Source organism: Colias croceus, chromosome 2 (genome assembly GCF_905220415.1).
Source record: "Colias croceus chromosome 2, ilColCroc2.1".
NCBI classification, from domain to species: Eukaryota; Metazoa; Arthropoda; class Insecta; order Lepidoptera; family Pieridae; genus Colias; species Colias croceus.
Genome location: NC_059538.1, coordinates 10483187 through 10503752, shown reverse-complemented (window position 1 = coordinate 10503752; position 20566 = coordinate 10483187). Strand labels below are relative to the sequence as shown.

The 20566-nt window shown below is 32.6% G+C and overlaps 2 protein-coding genes across 4 annotated transcripts; both read left to right on the top strand.

Annotated features, from left to right (window-relative positions):
• The first annotated feature begins 7382 nt into the window (after positions 1-7382).
• LOC123703577 lies at positions 7383-13501 on the top strand. Of its 2 annotated transcripts, none has more exons than XM_045651660.1 (8): positions 7383-7413; positions 8675-8766; positions 9487-9616; positions 10788-10927; positions 11495-11555; positions 12284-12395; positions 12943-13038; positions 13296-13501. In XM_045651660.1, exons 2-8 carry the CDS (start codon positions 8688-8690, stop codon positions 13356-13358), a joined length of 681 nt encoding a protein of 226 aa, XP_045507616.1. In that variant the 5' UTR covers positions 7383-7413; positions 8675-8687; the 3' UTR covers positions 13359-13501. The 2 variants fall into 2 exon arrangements, with proteins under 2 accessions (XP_045507616.1, XP_045507624.1); XM_045651668.1 differs by having other exon boundaries at positions 7387-7418.
• A 1341-nt stretch (positions 13502-14842) lies between these two features.
• Positions 14843-18041, top strand: LOC123703382. 2 transcript variants are annotated; one of them, XM_045651302.1, is made up of 8 exons: positions 14843-14913; positions 15056-15154; positions 15511-15667; positions 15948-16090; positions 16259-16319; positions 16547-16664; positions 17321-17416; positions 17811-18041. In XM_045651302.1, exons 2-8 carry the CDS (start codon positions 15058-15060, stop codon positions 17901-17903), a joined length of 765 nt encoding a protein of 254 aa, XP_045507258.1. In that variant the 5' UTR covers positions 14843-14913; positions 15056-15057; the 3' UTR covers positions 17904-18041. The 2 variants fall into 2 exon arrangements, with proteins under 2 accessions (XP_045507258.1, XP_045507256.1); XM_045651300.1 differs by having other exon boundaries at positions 15053-15154.
• The last annotated feature ends 2525 nt before the right edge of the window (positions 18042-20566 follow it).

Below are 20566 nucleotides of genomic sequence, written 5' to 3'. Positions count from 1 at the left end.
AAGTATACAATATATAATGAAAGAAAAAATAAAGATCGAAATTAGCGTGATTATTGAAAGTTAAGAGAATGTATTATTCAATTGAACTAAATTATAACCAATACAAGAATAATACAAGACAAATAAATGTATTTATGTTTGGTGCTAAAATAAGAAATTTCATGTCATACCTTTTTTCTTGACCTAATTAATCTCTCTCTAAAATATATCGCAACAGATTCCACTGATTACAAAGTAATAATTGCGGTAATTATAGATGGCGCTAAATGCGTAATTTATCGCAAAACAAAGCGTGATTATCAGCCCTTTGAAGCATGTATAAATAATGCATAAGCAAACAGGGCCTATCTGTTAATACGAAAGTATTTGCATTTGTATATAGAGAGGTGGTCAAATATAAACAAAACTCGAAAGAACATCTTCAGTCACCTTCTCTTGTAGAGGAGATGAAACTCCTGTGATCCGAACTTTCAGGATGTATAAACGATATATACAGGGTGTCCCACAGATGGTATACTAAGCTCAAAGGAGGTTATAGTTTTGCATATACGCTGAGTACGTAAAAAATAATTATAAAATTCAAGACGCATTTTTTTACCATATACCCATAACAAGCAACCCGCCCAGCTTTGATACCAGCACGTGAGCTATCGTTTAAGATTATGTTTTCATAGACAAAATGCTCACATTAGAGAAGCGGTATATGCCGGCTGCGCGAAGCTAGAGAAGAAAACATGGATTTTCAGGAAAAATTTAGCAAAATTTTTTTGACGTAATTTTGTTGTTTAGTATTTTTGAAGTTATACTTCTTTTGGGTACGATGGAGAAAAATGATGAGAGTGAATTTTTTGATGCGTGCGCACACCGACACCTAAATTTAACAGCATGAAGTTAGTTCTAGGTGGTATGAAAATTGATAACTATGTTCAAGTTGTATACTCTAGTATTTTTTACATACGCCAAAGAAGTATAACTTCTAACGCGTGTACATAAGTACACACACTCTTTTTTTTAACGTGATCAGTGTATGCAACTATACGTCCCTTCGCGCTTAGTATACCAATAGTGGGACACCCTGTATATATTTTGTAGTTGTTATGGATGAATTTAAGGAGGCAGGTATTTAGTAAATCACAAAGGGAGGTAATGATTTATTTTCTTATAAGTACATACTTATTGAGAGCTCTTGGTGGCTAAGTTTCTTTGAGACGTTATAGAGCATTATCACAGACAATACTATACTAGTAGTTTTATGCTTGCTGGTACTTTAATTATAAGAATTTATTATGAGCCAACCCTTAAAATCTTGCTTAGTTCTACTGGTATCGGTTCACCATCACGGATAAGACTATTTGCGAATAACCCTGTTATCGTGGTGATGAATCGAGTACATATTTTCCATTATCACTTTGATAAACATTCCTTAGGTTACTGACCAGTTGTCGCGGAAAAATTCCCACCAACACCCGCGGCCCCTTCATTAAAGCGGACTATAAGGACTGGAAGGAAGGACTATAAGGATTTATAGTCCTTATAGGTCTATTTCTATAACAGAAGAACGTTCTATCACCTACTATAGATTTTTTTATACTTTATTTTATCAAGATTCTATATACACACCAATCCCAATGGATTGGTGTGTATATTATGGGTGTGATTGTTTGAACACCAAAACGGCTCAAGCATCACGTCGAATTGTCTATAAAAGATAAAAGATATAGGGTTTATCAAGTCCTATTTTAATAGATATACAACTCTAGTCCCATTCAGTTTTTTGTAAAAGGAAATACAAATTCATTAATTATTGATATGAACTGATAACCACTCCCTTTGTTTGTTATCTCAGTGATTTTGTTAATTAGAGAGAGATTGAGTATGTTATCTTGATTTTGTGTCGTAGCTACTGCTTTATCTGCACCTGTTGTTTTTCTTTGATATATCATTCATAAAACTTGTCTGCTAAACCAACTAAATAAAATAAGGAAGCTCTCATTTTGTATAGATCTTTCATTTCACCACAAAAATTTCAACAGCTAGAATCTATTGGCAGTTTCATACTGTTTAATAAACTATCTCATCTAGTCCTTTTCTAATTTTGATTTGTAACAAAAATACATCATACATCAGATTTTCATTTGACAAGTTTAAAGATTTATCTATACGTATTATCTATACATATAATAAATCTGTAGAAGGGTCAATTCTGTACATTGAAAATATTGAAAAAATAAATAGCAGGGGGTGTAACTGGATCGATACCAAACCCAAATATGTGATTAAAAAAATTTTTGTCTGTCTGTCTGTCTGTCTGTATGTTCAGGCATCACGTGAAAACTAACGGTTAGATTTCGATGAAACTTGGTATAATTATACTTCATTATCCTGGGCATAAAATAGGATACTTTTTATCCCGAAAAAATACATAGAAAAAAATAAATCTTAACTTTTCTTAATTTTTCCGCGCGGACGGAGTCGCGGGCGGAAGCTAGTTTTTTATAAAGGAGTCAAGCTTTTAACTTTGAATGTCTGTATGTCATAATATTCGGAAGTATTGCTGGTATATTATGTTGTATCATGAATTCTTTTAAAGCTACACTAATCTGGGCGAAACCAGGACAAGAGCTAGTCTACAACAAACAGTATGATATAAAATTTAAATAGATACCTGGTTATCTGGGGACGATATTTTTGAAATTTAATTTATTATCAATGTAATACTTAAATGATAAGAATATTTTTAAAATTGCATACCTATAAGTTCTGCTATTTGATTTTGATAAAAATAATTCAATTATTTTGCTTGTTACCATGGTATTAAATATTTTCAATTGTTTTTTTTAAACATTGCAGTATGTTAAGCTATTGAAAACAATATACCTAATGCTAAAAGGACTCAGTCTACTACAACGTATAATGACCGTAGCAGGAAGGTGTCAGAAAAAAAAAAAAAAAACGTGTGGCACTCGGGGACTGCCGCGGTAAAGCTATTGCATAGTTTGCCTTCAAGCCACACCTCCGTGCCCGTCGGAGTGGGGCGTGAGGTTTTTTCGTTACGGAATTTCTGGATTCGGTCCCCACGCTCAAGGCCCGCGATAGAATCTATGCAATAGCTTAAAAAATATTTGTATTGAAATGTATGAGACTAGATCGTTCCGTCACTGATGCAAGGTCACGTGGCATGCACGGAAGTACGGAACGTCAACATATTCGACGAGAATATATTTTGAAGCGTACAACTTACCACAACAAACAAACACTACAGAAACAAAGCTTCGAGCCAGCGCGCACGAGCAACTTTGTCTCCGCAACTATTTTGTCTCTCCCACCCATGGGCTAGTATGAAAATGCGCGCACGTAGCGACGCAACTCCCCATACAAATTGATGGGAGAGACAAAATAGTTGCGGAGACAGAGTTGCTCGTGCGCGCTGGCTCTTAAGAACTTACAAATGTCTTATCTATTTTGGTTGGGTTGGTACAAATTATGAGGTCTAGTAGCCCACTAGTAGAGAATATTATTTATGACCCTGACACGTTCCTATTACGGTCCTAGTATGAAACGTTATAGTGGGTAGCCCTTTATTTTTATTACAAACATAAAAATGGCGATATAATTATTTCATTCAAATTTGTCAATTGAATTAAAAATTTTCAAACCGATAAATCAAATTTATCGTAACATTTATCCTCGTAACGCCCAGATACCTAATAAAAGGCATGCAGCTCGATAGTGGTACCGGCCCAAGCTGTTATCCAACTTTATGACATAAACGCCCACGGTACCTTTTTAAAGGTATCTGACAGTATCTGATTTGAAAACGCCGTAACATTTTAAATTACGCGCCAAATCTAATTACTGTTTTTTATCCGGCTACTGGAAAGTATGTTTTTGTCTATGGTTAAGCAATAGTGTCAATAGAAAAAGAAAATATATGTAATTTCCGGCGAAAAGTCTGGCCATCTTGACTGACTAGAGGACATGGTAAGTTCAATCCATGATTATTGATGCAATCTTAGGTTTTTAACTGAGAGTATCTTACTCTGCTTGTTGCCAAATATGTAAATATTATAATTACATTTAGATTTACGCGAAAATAAAGAATATGCGTGTGAAATAACCTTGTAAAATCTGGATACCTTTTAGAAGGTATAAGAGTATTAACATATTATTGGATTTTAAAAGGTATAAGGGAATAAACCACTAATCAATTTGATTTGCCTTTGCAACTTATGATTTAGACCGTTTTCTCCTTCATAATATAAAGTAAATTATTGAGTCCGTTACAGAATATTTTAGTACCTATCCTTTTCAGGTAACCCAATGAGAGATGAGCATATCGAAGAAGCTTTAGAAGTATTAAATCAGTCAGATATAGAAGAGTATGAACTATTTGGAGATGAGGATTTCAACATAAACCAAAACTAAGAAAGCTCTTCAAGTTCTGAAGAATCTGAAAATAATATTTTTTTATTAAAAACCAACTCTTATTTGCAAAATTATTTAAAATTTCTATAGAAATATATCAATTTACTATTCTGATTTTAAAAGGTATATGGGTTGCTATCGTGTTTTTGGCTCCAATTTAGAAACTTGTTAATTTTTGCTTCTGTCATCTGTTGGAAGTGGATTTCTTCTGATAGAAATCCTAAAACACGTGATAAACTAGCCTTTAAAAATAATAAGTACAGAAAATAATGATCATATTGCTCAAAAATTGATATTTTTTTCTCAGATTGTTAGTGTGAGATATCTTTTTGGTCATTAAAATTTTGGAAGACATCTATTAATCCAAATATTTATGTTCATTGTTTTTTGTATTATAAAATAAACCCTATATTGTTTACCGCTAATCAATAATTTAAAAAATACGAATTTTGCGAAATCGAGTTTTGTAATACATTAAAGCCCATATGCCTAAATAAAGAATAACGAATTTGGGGTTATTTAGTGTCTCAAAACCTTCCACTGATATACATTTACACGCAGAAAAAATCCCACGCTCATACGGAAATAATAAGGCACTTTTTTTAGATTTCAACACCTCCGGGTCTGCACCATGTGAACCTTTTAAAAGGTACTTGGGCTGCAAGCCCATGTTTGGTAAAAATAGCCTGGGCGTTACGAGGATAAGTAAAAATGATATAATAATAAGTAAAATTGCCAATCGCGACATTATCTCACCTATTAATCAAAGTCTTTACTATAAGAGGGGATTAAATAGTAACTCTAATTATTATTGTTTTATACAATATTCCATTCATTTACAAACCTCTATGATAATAACAACTCTTTTTGAAAAGTCCCTTCCCGCCAAATTTAACTAGGGATCAGCAACTTTACGAACTCTTCCAAAGAATACAGGACCTCATATGACATTGGTATTCAGTTTTAAGTAAGAAGAACTGATATATTTGATAAATGATTAAAAAAAACATATAATAGTGCTAAGAGTGACATCTTAAGTAACATACAAAAGTAATAGACCGGGAGATACTGACACAAAATTTCGAGTCATTTGTAACAGGATGGCGGTTCTACAGGGGTCTTAGTACGCAATGACAAAAAGAAAAACGATGGTGTGAACGCTGGTACCGGCGGCTTAGTCGCGTGGGCGTTAGTCGAACTCGTCGGAAAATAGCGAAAGTCAAACGATTTGTAACAGTATGGCACTTATTTTTCCTGTAAGTTTGAGGATCAACGAATATAAATACAAAATTTCAAAGATCTAGGTGTTGGAAATCTTCACTTATATAAATTAATACTAAATTAATTTTTCAAGTATGACAGCACTTTTTCCCCCTACTAGAAGTATGGCAAATATAATAATGGTCACATTTTATCAAATACTCTCCAAAAATCCAAATGCAATACTGGTACAAAAAGTTAGGCGAAATAAAAATTTTTTGCAGATTTTCGGCAGTATGGCGACCATTTGGAATCGTCCGAAAAGTATGGCATGGCGATTTTCGTAAATGGCTGCACGACGATGGTTATCTGTGCAAAAGTTAGCCTGATACAAATGGTTGAATAATTGTTTTATTTAAATCAACACATTCGCGTCGGTATGGCGGGCTGTAAGTCACACCGGAAAAGTATGGCATGACACTACCGCCTACTTCTTTTTTATGGGCTATCGGTAAATTCAAAAATTTTTGTGTTACAAATCGTTTGACTTTCGCTATTTTTCCGACGAGTTCGACTAACGCCCACGCGACTAAGCCGCCGGTACCAGCGTTCACACCATCGTTTTTCTTTTTGTCATTGCGTACTAAGACCCCTGTAGAACCGCCATCCTGTTAAAAATGACTCAAAATTTTGTGTCAGTATCTCCCGGTCTATAATGAAGTCCCAGCAAAACATTTTTTATATAAAACTAGCGGTCCGCCCCGGCTTCGCCCGTGGTACATTTTTACGTTTTCTATAGGTACATAATAACCATCCTCGTACTTCAAGGAATATAATAAAAAAAGAATTATCGAAATCGGTCCACCCGTTCACGCGTGATGCCGTGACAACGCGAAACGGGTTTCATTTTTATCTATACTAATATTATAAAGCTGAAGAGTTTGTTTGTTTGTTTGAACGCGCTAATCTCAGGAACTACTGGTCCGATTTGAAAAATTCTTTCAGTGTTAGATAGCCCATTTATCGACTATATATCATCACGCTATGGCTAACAGAAATGGAGCTACGGGGGTGAAACCGCGCGGAGCAGCTAGTATAATATATAGATGTTGCCAAGACTCCCTTGTACTCTGAAACAGTTCTGAGATCTAATATAGAGCCAAACGTCTAACTCTAGAAACTCCAATTCTATTCCTTAGTTGTCTTAGTAGCCTTAGCGTATTGGCTGTTTTGCGATCTTAAGTTGGCGTAAGGGGAAAAATTTAATTATTTATCACAGTACTAATTGCAGCAATGAAACGGTCAAGTCACGTATATGTACAATCAAGACCTGCAGTGATAGATTCACCTGTATAGTAATAGAACACCGAAGATATATTATATACCATATTATGAAGCATCCTTTTTTATCAGTAAGTTTAACCATAATTTCGTCTAATTTACTAATTTCCATCAACTCTAAATAGACAGTTTATAACAAAATCGGTTGACGTATGTTAGTATGTCTTTTCGTGATTAAGACAAATACTACTGCACAAATTTTCATACTGTTTCCACCCGTGGATATGCGTATTGTAAAACGAAAATCACGCTATCGTGATTCTCGTTTTACAATACGCAGGCAGCAAGCTTTATAATTTATATGATCCAGTCAATCAGTTCATTAATCGCTTCAAGTGTCTTGAAATCTATGGGATTATTAATTATCAGGCTGTTTAATATATTTCTTGTTATTTTCAATGTCCTCATATAGTTCGGCAAGTTTTATTTGCCATTACGGAAGTCTAGGTAAGGTAATAAGTAATTTTTTATTAAATCCCGTAAATTTCTGCTCCTTTTTTATATCCATGCTTGTAAAGCGGTAATTCGTGTGTTAAATCCAAATTCATTCATTTTAAAATATTAGGCTAGGAAGTACATAGTACACTACTTGGTAAATTATCTCGTATAAAATATTTAAGCTAAATAAGGTATTTAATCTTTTTCTGAAACAACAGTCTCGCAGCGCTAATATCCTACAGCTAGCGGTCCGCCCCAGCTTCGCCCGTGGTACATTTTACGTTTTCTCTACATAAAACCATCCTCGTACTTCAAGGAATATAATAAAAAAAGAATTATCGAAATCGGTTCACCCGTTCACGCGTGATGCCGTGTGCCGCCGACTTCGAAAAGCACCCTATCAATTTTGATGATCATCACTCAGTCCGGGGCGAAAACAGGGGTTTTAAGATATCAATAAAACTGTAACAGCTATGAAATTGAAATTTAGAGTAATTTTTTTTCTGAAAATTTAACTGGGGTTAATTAAACAGGAGTTATAAGCAATAAAAAATCCGGCGAAACAGTTAGAGAAAGTGGCCGTCTATTCGCTTTGGGTCGTCGCGTCGTCGTGAGATAATTTCAAGTGTATTTTTAGGTTTTTTGGTAACTACATATATTCCTTTATTATAATATTTCCTATGTCATATGCATTAGCAGTCTAAGTAACTTACCATTTAATACGTGCATATGTACACTATGCAAATTGTCCTGCAAATAGAAGTTGTAAACACGTAAATGATGGAAGATGTTACCTATAAGAAATTATCATTGGAAAATTATTATTTGTAAAATTTTAATTAATCCAACAGATATTTTTGATATCTATAGATAACTATATCTGATTGCTAATAATTAATTAGGGTAAAATGAGATACTTATCGTACATATATTAAGTATAAAAGTGAGATTTTTTTGTGATTTGGCATACATTTGTAGACGGTAAGTTGAAGTAATTATTATTATATTTTAATCATTGCGCATTACTTTATTGTGATATAGGTATGAGGTACTTCTTAGGTGGAAAAATTTAATATTAAAAATCATTGTATCTTCACTTTTTTTACTAGAATTTAATGGATAAAATATAGTTTTTTTTTTGGTTTACTTCGGGGGAAAAGAAAATTAAGTAAAACGATTTCGTTTACCAAATTGTTCATCCCTTTTTCGGTTTTAAGGTTTATACATTAGTCTTTATTTATTATATTTTTATTTATTTTATATGTTTCAGATAAGCAAACAAAATGAAATTCTTAGTATTTGCCGTGGCCTTCCTCATCGCGGGCACCTCTGCCCTCCCCCAAACCAACGATGTAGAATTAAGTAAGTATTTTCTTCAAAATCATCATTAATTTTAAAGACGATAAATATAGTAAGAAAAAAAAATGTGTGCGTGTACTAGTGTACACACGTAAGAAGTGAAACTTCTTTATGACCTTATTTTTCAATAATGTGTGCGTGTACTAGTGTACACATGTAAGAAGTGAAACTTCTTTATGACCTTATTGTCAAAAAATAATTAACTATATGGAACTTTACAGAAATACGTCGAATCACGCGTGGTAGGGATAAGAAAAAGATGGCGCGTAACGGAAAAATGTCACGCGTACCTAACGAAAAAATGTTACACTTAATTTTTTTCAACTTTTTCACTTCAATAGTATCAATAATTATAAATCAAATATAGTAATATGGTTAGTAAAAAGTTTATGTAAGTAAGTAAAGTGAAGTCCCATGTCCCCTAATGGGGTAAGGGCCATTATACATCTGTTTCACTGATCGATTTTCTTTAGTTATCCTTCCCATTATATAGTTTAGATTTTTGTATTTTTTTTGGTAATATAAGATTAATTAATAAAGAAAAATTGTTAAAGATTTTAATTTTTAATTAAATAAAAATTAAAAAATTATTTAATTATTTATTTTTTAATTTTATAAAAATTATTCGTACAATTGATCGGTTTTTGGACGATTGTGTTATAGCACTATTTTTTGAACTAATAAAAACGATTTATTAAAGTAAAATACTTATAATATTTGCAGTGAACAAGGAACAGCGTTTGGTCACTGGTGTCATCAGGGACATCATCCAAGAAATCAGAAAGTTCATCCAAGAAAATAACCTCGACCCCCTCCTTATTGATAGAGCGGAGTATAACTATAACATTCCTCTGTAAGTTTTTATTTATATATTCTTTATTGGACACTTATAAAGTTTTACAAAGGCAGGATATAAATGAGGAAATTAACGCAATAGTTTTTCTAACTTGATCAATTCTAACGTTTTCTTGCCTGTTATAAAAATATGAAATGAAGAATTAGAATTAGAGAATCAAAATTAGGTAGTAGAAATTTCTATTTATTTGAAATGTGACATTTTTAAGTCGCGACATAGAAGAGAAAAAGTTCAATGTATTCAATTTTAAATTAAAATTATAAAGTTGTGATAATAGTAATCGTTCTCTGGCTTTAAGAGCTAGGGGAGATGCGTCGCTACGTGCGCGCACTTTCTTACTAGCCCATAGAGTTGATGGGAGAGACAAAATAGTTGCGGAGTCAAAAGTTGCTCTTGCTCGCTAGCTCTAAAAGTTGAGAAACCTTACTAGCCCATAGAGTTGATGGGAGAGACAAAATAGTTGCGGAGTCAAAAGTTGCTCTTGCTCGCTAGCTCTAAAGGTTGAGAAACCTTACTAGCCCATAGAGTTGATGGGAGAGACAAAATAGTTGCGGAGTCAAAAGTTGCTCTTGCTCGCTAGCTCTAAAGGTTGAGAAACCTTACTAGCCCATAGAGTTGATGGGAGAGACAAAATAGTTGCGGAGTCAAAAGTTGCTCTGCTCGCTAGCTCTAAAGGTTGAGAAACCTTACTGGCCCATAGAGTTGATGGGAGAGACAAAATAGTTGCGGAGTCAAAAGTTGCTCTTGCTCGCTAGCTCTAAAGGTTGAGAAACCTTACTGGCTCATAGAGTTGATGGGAGAGACAAAATAGTTGCGGAGTCAAAAGTTGCTCTTGCTCGCTAGCTCTAAAGGTTGAGAAACCCGTCTATTATGTTGCTTTGTCAGTCTAGTTGTCTGGACAGATCATGCCCTTTCTGCATGAACTATTATTATTTGCTTAAGTTGTCCAAGAATTCAATTTTCTCTCTTTGTCTCTATTGAAATATACGAATATCATCGTTCTCAAGTTCTACGATATAATATCATCATCAGCCCATATACGTTCCCACTGCTGGGATACGGGCCTCCTATGAGAGTACAGCCCATAATCCACCACGCTGGACAAGTGCAGGTTGGCGGATCTACGTCAAATATTTTTATGTATTTTATGTGTCTGCGTTTATTACAGGTTCCTGAACGTTAGGTTATTCGTCGAAGACCTCACCTTCGTTGGTGCTAGCAACATCAGGTTCAACAACCTCGATTACTCAGTTTTACTCAACAGATTGCGATTTGACATCGAACTCCCATTGCTCGGTCTGGAAATCGGTGAGTATCATCATCACCATCATAAGTCCATTATGTTCCCACTATGTGGACACATGCCTATGAGGGTATATGCCATCATCCACCACTATGGCCCAGTGCAGGTTGGCAGTTGATAAACTGACATGGGTCTCCTATGATAGGATATGTCACATATCTTTTGATTCTTCGACTCGTCAGTTTCATCACGATCTTTAAAGTTTCGTTTAGCTGTAGTTGCTAATCCAAGAACTAGCAAAACATTTTAAATATAATTTATTCATTATTTTCTTTTTATCCTTTTTTACTATAGAAATATGTTACTTTTCGTCACAAAAAAAAACCATTACAAAGTCCTCATAGTATTAAAGAGTTTAGAAGGACTAAATTAGTTGAAACATGGATTAAAAACGTATTAGTTCAGACTTCAGAGAGCCTACTACATAAAATTATATTTTTGAATGGATGGAAGATGGAAATCTGATGAAACTGCTTTGGGTGGTGACTGGTTTTGACAATTCAAAAGCTCTTCTAATCGAAGACTAGTTTAATGAATAAATGTTTGAACTTGTGTTTATTATTTCATTTCAGGTAACTCTGGTGTTGAAGCTAATATCCTCGGAAATGAATACGACATCAATTTCAAGGGCAGGTAAGGATAAAAAAAAGAAACAATTTAAAATATGCGGAAAATAAAGAAGTATTTAAACAATAATAATAAAGAGTTGCAGTCACAGGATGATGATTTGCAGAACATTTGCAACTGATTAACGTAATTAAATGATAGAATGAATTCTTGGCCGATAAAAAAGCGAAAATAATCTTTGATAATGGCTACAATCTAGATCCAGTAGTAATAATCAATGCTGTATGCTGGAAAATTAGCAATTGTCTTTATTATTATTAAAAAAATTAAATGCAATTTAAGTATATAAGAATCAATTTTTTTTTCTATTATCTTGATTAGATCTATTTATTTTTCTATTATTTAAATTTATGTTGAAACGAATGCTTTCGTTATTCGGTTCATCATCCCACACTTAATGGACCATCTACACAACGGCCAACAAGTGATCGTCGATGTAGACATTTAGGCTACACTATCGTGATTGCCTCTACGGGCCCAACGCTGCCCATTGTGAAGGCCAATAATATTTGCTTAAATAGAATCAACTTCATTTTATTTTTATTTATTTATTACACTTTACTATGGTAGTATACATATTTCTATTATTAACTACTTAAAATTAAAACTTATAGCTAGACTAACACAGAGGGCGGCCTTATCACTAAAGAGTGATTTATTCCAGGCAACCCACTGTGTGAAGTCATAAAGGAGGAATAAATAAGGAACTCTAATTTCTATGTTTGTGTCGACAGTTCTTCAATCTCTCGCATTCGTCTCAGCGGTGAGGTTCGCGTTAATGTTGGAATCATCTCCGGTATCAGCATCCGTAGCATGGAGATCAAGTTCAGCCTTGGAGGAATCACTGTGAGTAATGGGATTAGCCAGTTTTGTACCATTACTGTTATTGTTGACTGCCTACTTGGTACAATGGTTGACGCGTGAGCGTAGCACCGAGGGGTCCTGGGTTCGATTCCCGGTTGAGACGAAAAAAAAAATGTCTTTGTCTGGTAGGTTACAGAAGGCTGATCACCTACTTGTCCTTAAAGAAAATCGATCAGTGAAACAGATTTATCTGCCCCTTACCCCACTAGGGGTCATGGGACTTCACTGTTATTGTAATTCATAAAGTTGTTAGTAGAACCCTGCCTTTAACACCAAAAGGCTGAACACTTTGAGCATAGCTAAAGAATAGACTTTTAAAAATAGTCTTTAATTAGTACGGAAATAATAATGAATAGAGAAAGAGGATAAACAAGTGCTTAACGTGTTAAATTAAACGAAGTGAACTTCTTTTTTTTTATTTTTAACCGACTTCAAACAAGGAGGAGGTTCTAAATTCTACCGTATATGTTTTCAATTCTAGAATGCTTTGTATTTGCAATTTACAAACAAATTGTTTTTCTATTTACAGTCTGACCTCAACCTTATTTTGTTTGGCGATGACTTGTCTCCTGAGTTGAACCATCTTCTCAACCACGTTATTCCCGTCGCGTTGAAGACTTACGAGGTAAGAGAAAGAAAAATGTGAAGTCAAAAATGAAAAATGTTAGTCAAAAATGAAAAGTATAATGGTCAGCATAGTTGCCTTCCCAGAGAAATATTTTTAATTTATTATTTTACTAGATGATTTGATTGGAAAAACCCTCTACTGTCTTTAATGTGATATGAGTGAATTTTTTCTGACAATTTCTTTAAATCCATCGTGTTTTACCTGAGAATTTAAAACTGAAAAAGATGATAATCTGTATTTTAATTAATTTGCAGAATGAGATCAACCAGCTCCTGACTGACGTCATCAGAACTATTGCTGACTTTATCTTGGGTTAAGAAGAAAGTTGAGAAACCAAAAGAAAAATCATCATATTTTTTCAAAATTAACTGAATCTACAATGTGATATTCAATTTTAAAAATACTCCATACTCAATAATCGTTATTGTGTTACTACACTACTTCACATTAATTGTTAAGAGACAAAATAAATATAATATGTACAGAAAATCTTTTGTTTTATATTTACCCCCAGTAATTACTATTACGTGATATTGCTTATACCAGAATATATATTTTAGTATTATAAAACTTATGAGATTACAATTCTAAATTTTAGTTACGTTATACTCTCATTGACGTTATTGGATCTGAATTAATTCAATAGAAAGTTTTACCATAAATATATATAAAGATATAAAATAGATTTCCGCACACCACATTAGAACAGTGTTGAAGTATTCGGCTCTTGTAAATCTATTTGATGTTTTCAATGCAAGAAAATATTATTAGGAGAATGCGAAAACATACTGTACTTAAAACATTTTGCTATTCTAGGATTTGTTACGCAAACTTAAAAATTTATCCTGTTTAGATTTTACTTCTTTTAAATGTAGCCCATGGCTTTTTTATCAATAAAGTTTCTAGGTTCTTTAGCTGATAGAGTTGTTTCCTTGTAAGAACCAAATTTTTCTAGTACTTTTGGAGAAATGATCGTTGGGTTTAGTATGTCAGGTGAACTAAAAAGCCTCACAGTTTCCTAGTTTGTCAATAACAAAGTTGCAGGAACATAGGATATTTACATGAAACCGTTCACACGTACATATGACAAGCGCGACTGACGTACGCACTGATGGTCGGTCAAGCTCTGCAACCGGCCTCTATCGATGAAATTCAAGACTAATTGTACTACTCTATACTAGATAAATACATTGCTCAACTTTTTTATGTTATAAAATTTCTGAATACTATCTATGATACTTGAGTACCGACTGTTTAAAGATTATCTATTAAATTCGAAATAATTACATTTCTAAAACTTTCTACGAACAATAATTGTCTACAAGCTATCTTGAGTATGTGATAATGTATCAAAAACGATAGGAAATAGTGACAATAGAACATCACAAATAATGCTCACACTCGACATCTTCATGTGCCATTATCACAGTATTACAATATTATTTCCTACCATTATCATATAATACTCAAAAATCCATACTTAATATTATAAATGCGAAAGTAGCTTTGTCTGTCTGTCTGTTACTCAATCACGCCTTAACTACTGAACCAATTTGCATGAAATTTGGTATAGAGATATTTTGATACCCGAGAAAGGACATACCTAGGCTACTTTTTACCCCGAGACATAGGATAGGTTTTATCCCGGAAATCCCACGGGAACGGGAACCATGCGGGTTTGAATGCGCGGGCGAAGCCCCGGACGGAAAGCTAGTTAATTAAATAAATACAGAAATTATCTTTACTAACTCTTAATCCCTGATTGCACTGTGATTAATAAACGACACAGATTACAAATCTTTTTGTTATCAATTAATTCTATTTTGTTATATTGGTAGCACGTTAATTAAGGAACTTTGATTACATTTTGAGGTAAGAATTTGTTACGTTTTCTTTAACATTTTGGTAATAATAATTTCGAAGTATTTGTACAAAGTGATGCAGAACTTTTAAAAGTAGAAATAAATACATTAAAAATGTTTTACAATGTAATATGAACTATTATTTTCAGAAGTCATGCGTCTGTTTATCATTTTGGTGTTAGCCGTTCTGAGCTCAGCGTCCAATTTACAAATTGACAAGGCGAAGTTCAATGAAGCTCTTAAGGCAAACCGTGAGTAATTAAGTATGTTAACGGTTAAATGATGTCTTATTGGAGCTAGATGACCTATATAGCTCTGTCATTATTCCACACTGGAATTAAAACTGCTTCAAGACATGATAGTACCTGCTTGATATTTGTGTAAATTGGTTATTAAAGGAATACCGAGCTTGATGCAACTAAAACTAGAGATATCTGCTAGTAAAAAATCTGCTAGTCGGGCTGATGGAATAGTCTAACCTGCATTGGATGCTTTTTTAAGTTGTGCGTCAATTTTTACGTTTCTTTTCTAGATCTACATAATACATTATTTGCCTGTGTAATAGACGATGGATAGGTCGACCTTTTCATTTTAAGAAACTCTTTAGGTAATGGCGCAAACAATCGTATCATCGAGAGTATAGTGTTGGATCTTCTCGAACAAATCCGGGAGCTGATGCGGAATGGTTCCGGCGATATTCCTGTACTTGATCCTTTGAATGTTGGCTCCATAAATGTTGATGAGAATCTTATAGGAATACCTGGGTATGAGATATAACGATAAATTTTCAAAAGCATTGAAGTCGAAAAAGGTGAAATTATAATCCAGTTGAACAAGCAATGGGAATAATAATAAGAATAACATATATGTTTTATAATTGGATGAAAATTGTGATCATTGAGATACTATATAGAATTGAATAAAATCTATCACGACAATAGGCTCTCGGGCACGAGAAATTGAAAGTTTTCTATAATTTAAAAATGTCTCATTTATCAATCCATTTATAAATATCAAATTGTGATCATTGAGTTTGATTTACAGGTCATTTATTGAATTAAACAACTTGACGGTGTCGAATTTGAGCGACTTCGACGTTGACTTGGGTTTTGTTACGGAAGGCATTATATTTCAAAGATACACAATTACTTTGGACGCCCATATTCCTGAAATCAACTTGGATACAAGTATGTTTTATTTTTTTTAATACTATTGTAGATTCTTGGATGTATGCAAAAATGAAATTGACATTTTAATCAGATGTTTCAGTGCCGAATAAATGTAGAAGTGGATAGAATTTTTTGTGATAGATAAGATTTTATTTTCCTTATTAACGTTGAAATTGGATGTTACAGGTAGCTATGATATGTACTTAAAAATATTTGGAGGAGAAGTATATGGAAAAGGTGACATGAAGTAAGCTTTTTACACAGGTTTTTTAGATTATTTTCTTCTAGGTAGTTTGAAGAGTTTTCTTCATTGAAGTATTAAACATACCCCTTTTATTTATTTGTCAATTTAATATTTTGTTTTTATACAAGTGCATTTCTTTTCTTTTCTTTTTATATTGTTTAGCCACTAAGGAAAGTGGAAACTTCATTTTCTTAATAAAGGAAATTCAACTTACCTATTTTTTTTTACAGATTAAAAATCAAAATGCCAAGACTGCATGGAGTCATTAAAGCAGCGCTAACCACAAATAATGGAATATCTTTGATATTGAATGAATGTGACTTAGCGATCGGTCTTGGATCTTTTGAGGTATTTAATACGTTTTTATTAGTTTCACTTGTATATTTGTATGTTAGTATGTAACCGACTTCTTCAGCCTCGATTTTAGCTGGGTTAGTGTATATAAAAAATGTGTGCGTGTACTAGTGTACACACGTAAGAAGTGAAACCTTACCTTTCATTACCTTATTTTTCAAAAAATAATTTACTATATGCAACTTTACAGAAATCACGCGTGGTAGGGATAACTGAAAAATGTCACGCGTAACGAAAAAATGTTACACAAAATTTTTTTCCAACCCCAATAAAGAAGTTTCACTTCAAAACATTAACAAAACAATAAACAACAATGTTGATAATATGTTATGACGATTTAAAAGTGCTTCAGGAAGAAGTCGTATTGAATAAATAAATGTTTGAGTTTGAGTTTAACTTGAGTAACATTTTTAGATTATTGAGATTTCATTACAAAATTGTGTAAAGGTTTTAGTTTATATTTTAACAGATTTTTGTATAGCTTTGCCCACGTATAAGAAAGTAACGTGCATGCAAAATTTAATGATTAGAGGTTCAATAATTTAGTAGTGACTTTTCCATTTTTAATAATAAAAAATAAATAAATGCAAAGCAAAATATTTTAATTACGTATAAGAATTAAGACAAAAATGTACTATTTTTCATTACAGCCTGAAATTACCGGTTTCTGGGGTAGCGAGACATCAAGTGCTTTTATTTCGGCGTTCCTGAAGAACCTCATTCCTGAATTATTAGATTTCTTTGAGGTATATATTTCATTTTATCATGTACTAATATTATAAAATTCCTATATTAATGTGAGAATCTATTATTTAAAAAAATATGTCAGAATATTACTACTTATATATATAGTTTAAAACTGTCTCCAAAAATAATATGCTTAAATGGTGTAATATATATGCATAGTGATATGTCATTTTTCTATGTATTCTATTCTCTTCATAAACTGGTATCCATAATTGGGTATCCAACACATTATTTTATAATTTAATAATAATTTATCTCGACTTCTATAATATCTATAATTAAAATTTATGAACGAAATTATGTTGGTTTTTAGATTCTCCTTCAATTTATTGTTTTAATAAATTTGAATTTATAGTGTAATAACGGTATATATAAAATACCTTTTACTTTCAGAACGACATCAACGAATTCCTCAGCCAGACCGTACTCACCGTGGGAAATGAAATTCTGAAAGATCTTGATTTAATTGATCTTATCAGACCATAAATTTATGACGATACAGTACCTACAAAAAATACACTTCAATAAAAATGTTACAAGGAAGAATTTGTATTGATCTATTGAGTTGAGTTTGTATATACCAAGAATTTGATTTACCAAGTTTTTTTATATGGTATAAGTAATATTATGACCAACAAGTTTTGATCTTTTCTAATTTAAAATATAAAATTTTGTTAAATTAAATGTTTATTTCTAAAAAATGTGTTTACTTTATAAAGTTACATTAAAACAAGTGAATAATAGTGACATCTTGAAATGTAGGATTGAAGTGTTTCAGATAGTGAGCTGTGAGAGAACTGAAAGTTTCAGTTTTACAATGTTACTACTAGATGGCGCTATTCTTAAATTATTCCATAATATCAAATACTTACAATATTGTCTATGATTTTTTTTATGAATAATATATTGTTTCTTAATTTACATGGGTGTCATAAAATCAGAGATATTTAGATATATTATATTAAATACTGGGTTTAAGTATTTATTATTTACAATATATTATGTACGTATGGTAAAGATATATTAGCCCGTCTCTCATCTATCTCATGAACATATTATAATACGTTGTTATAAAACATATGAAATAAAATTCGTGTGAAAAAAAGGTTATTGACCATTAGGCTCGTGACGTGCTCGTGACCCAATTCATTCGATGATGTAAAGTATTCTTTCGTCATACGTAAAAATTACTCTCATACGTAAAATAACATTTTAAATCAGTTTTTTAGATCCAGAGTTTCTTTTTCGCACTTTTCTGTAGAAACTTCTTTTCAAACGTTATGTTATGACGATTTCAAAAGCGCTTCTAGAAGTATAATTAAATCAATAAACTGCTTGAGTTTAAAAGTAACAACTTTATAATATAGATGGAATACGCAAATCACAAAAACATATATACAATTTATTAACGTTTCACCTAGGCGCATTTTCAGCTATAGGTACTTTCATGGACGATGCTTAATGAATATCCAACTAAACTTTTCTTCATAGTCATAGTGACTACTGACTATGTTAGAATGGTAGTTTATGCAGAGTCACAGTACATTTCTATTATGTAAGCTAATTTTTATTCAAGATCGGATCTGTTCTATTTCTGGAGAAATTGTACCTCTGAATTCGAAAACACTTTATTTTTGACTGAAATTGTAAAATTGCCAATAAGTTGTTAAGTTTGGATAAGACATTTTTTTATAGAGGAGCTGAATTTTTTTCACGATGATACCTATGTGGTCGATTGAAATGTTTTTCATATTTGAACTTGGCCGAATTAATGTATAATATTACTGTAAATTAACAGTAATTACTGTAAAAGCAACAGTTTTGAAGCAAACCGTTAGTTATATTTGAAGGCATTCAATATTTCGCGCATTCAATATCTCTAATATGTTTGCCTTTCGCATTTAGATGATCAAATGCGAGCAAAATCGCATGAACTAAATAGTACATAATAAACAAAACAATATAGGATTAAAAAGGTTATTAAAATGGACAAAGCGATCCGCGACGCTTCAGTCCTTTGACATTAAAATTCCTCGAAAATCCCAAGTTGATGTTTCAGAAATTCCGTTCGTGTCGCATACTTTGATAGGTGTCTACTTTGTATGGGCCCGTGGTCGCTTCAAGATTAGCTAAAACGTAATACAGTTAGGAATAACCTTCCAAAATAAAGTTAGGACTCTTTTAAAATTGTTAAATTAAGTTATGACTCTAGCCGTGTTGGAGAGGCTTTTTATTTTTAGGTGTTACAAAGTCAATTTAATAAAGGCATTATATTTAGGAATACTATAAATACATCTACACTAATATTAGGTATAAAGAGGAAAACTTTGTTTGATTGTAATGAATAGGCTCATAAACTACTGGACCGATTTTGAAAATTCTATCACCATTCGAAAGCTACATTATCCACGAGTAATATAGGCTATATATATTTTATAACGCTAAGACCAACAGGAGCGGAGCCACGCGGGTGAAACCGCGCGGCACAGCTAGTTTTATATATTATGCATGTACAATGTACATCGAGGAATATTATGTCCGACAAATCTTACGTAATAAGCAACTGTATTGAACCCAATGATATTATATATAGAATTGAACCATCGTAAACCTTTGGTCGTAAATCACGTTGTAAACCCATTAAAAAGTTATAATTTTCCATTTATAATACTGCTTAAATCAAACATGAACAAAGAAAAACGTATTAAAATTTACAATAGCTCTTTTCGTGTCGACGATTTGAGTTTTAAACATTAAATCCAGGGGGTTCCCATCTTATAGCAGTGTTATTTCCACTGTGAGAAAGTGACGGCGCTAGACGACTTATACAGGGTGTAATCGTTAAGTGTGCACAGGCGATTATTTCGTAACTATTACAGATATCCAAAAACTTTAAACTGATATCGAAAGTACTTAACCTATTGAGTAAAATGGCTATAATAAATTTTAAAAAATAAACCGAGAAATATCTAAAAAATAACTTGAAACCCTCCCATACATTTAGTATGAGATATGACTATCCCATGTACATTTAATATGAAAGATTTTAGCTTTTTCTTTCTTTTTTTGGTTTTCTGTTTAAATTACTTCGCAAATTTGAAGGGAAGTTCATTTCGAAACTGTAAAAAGAGCTCCTCATTGTATTGCAC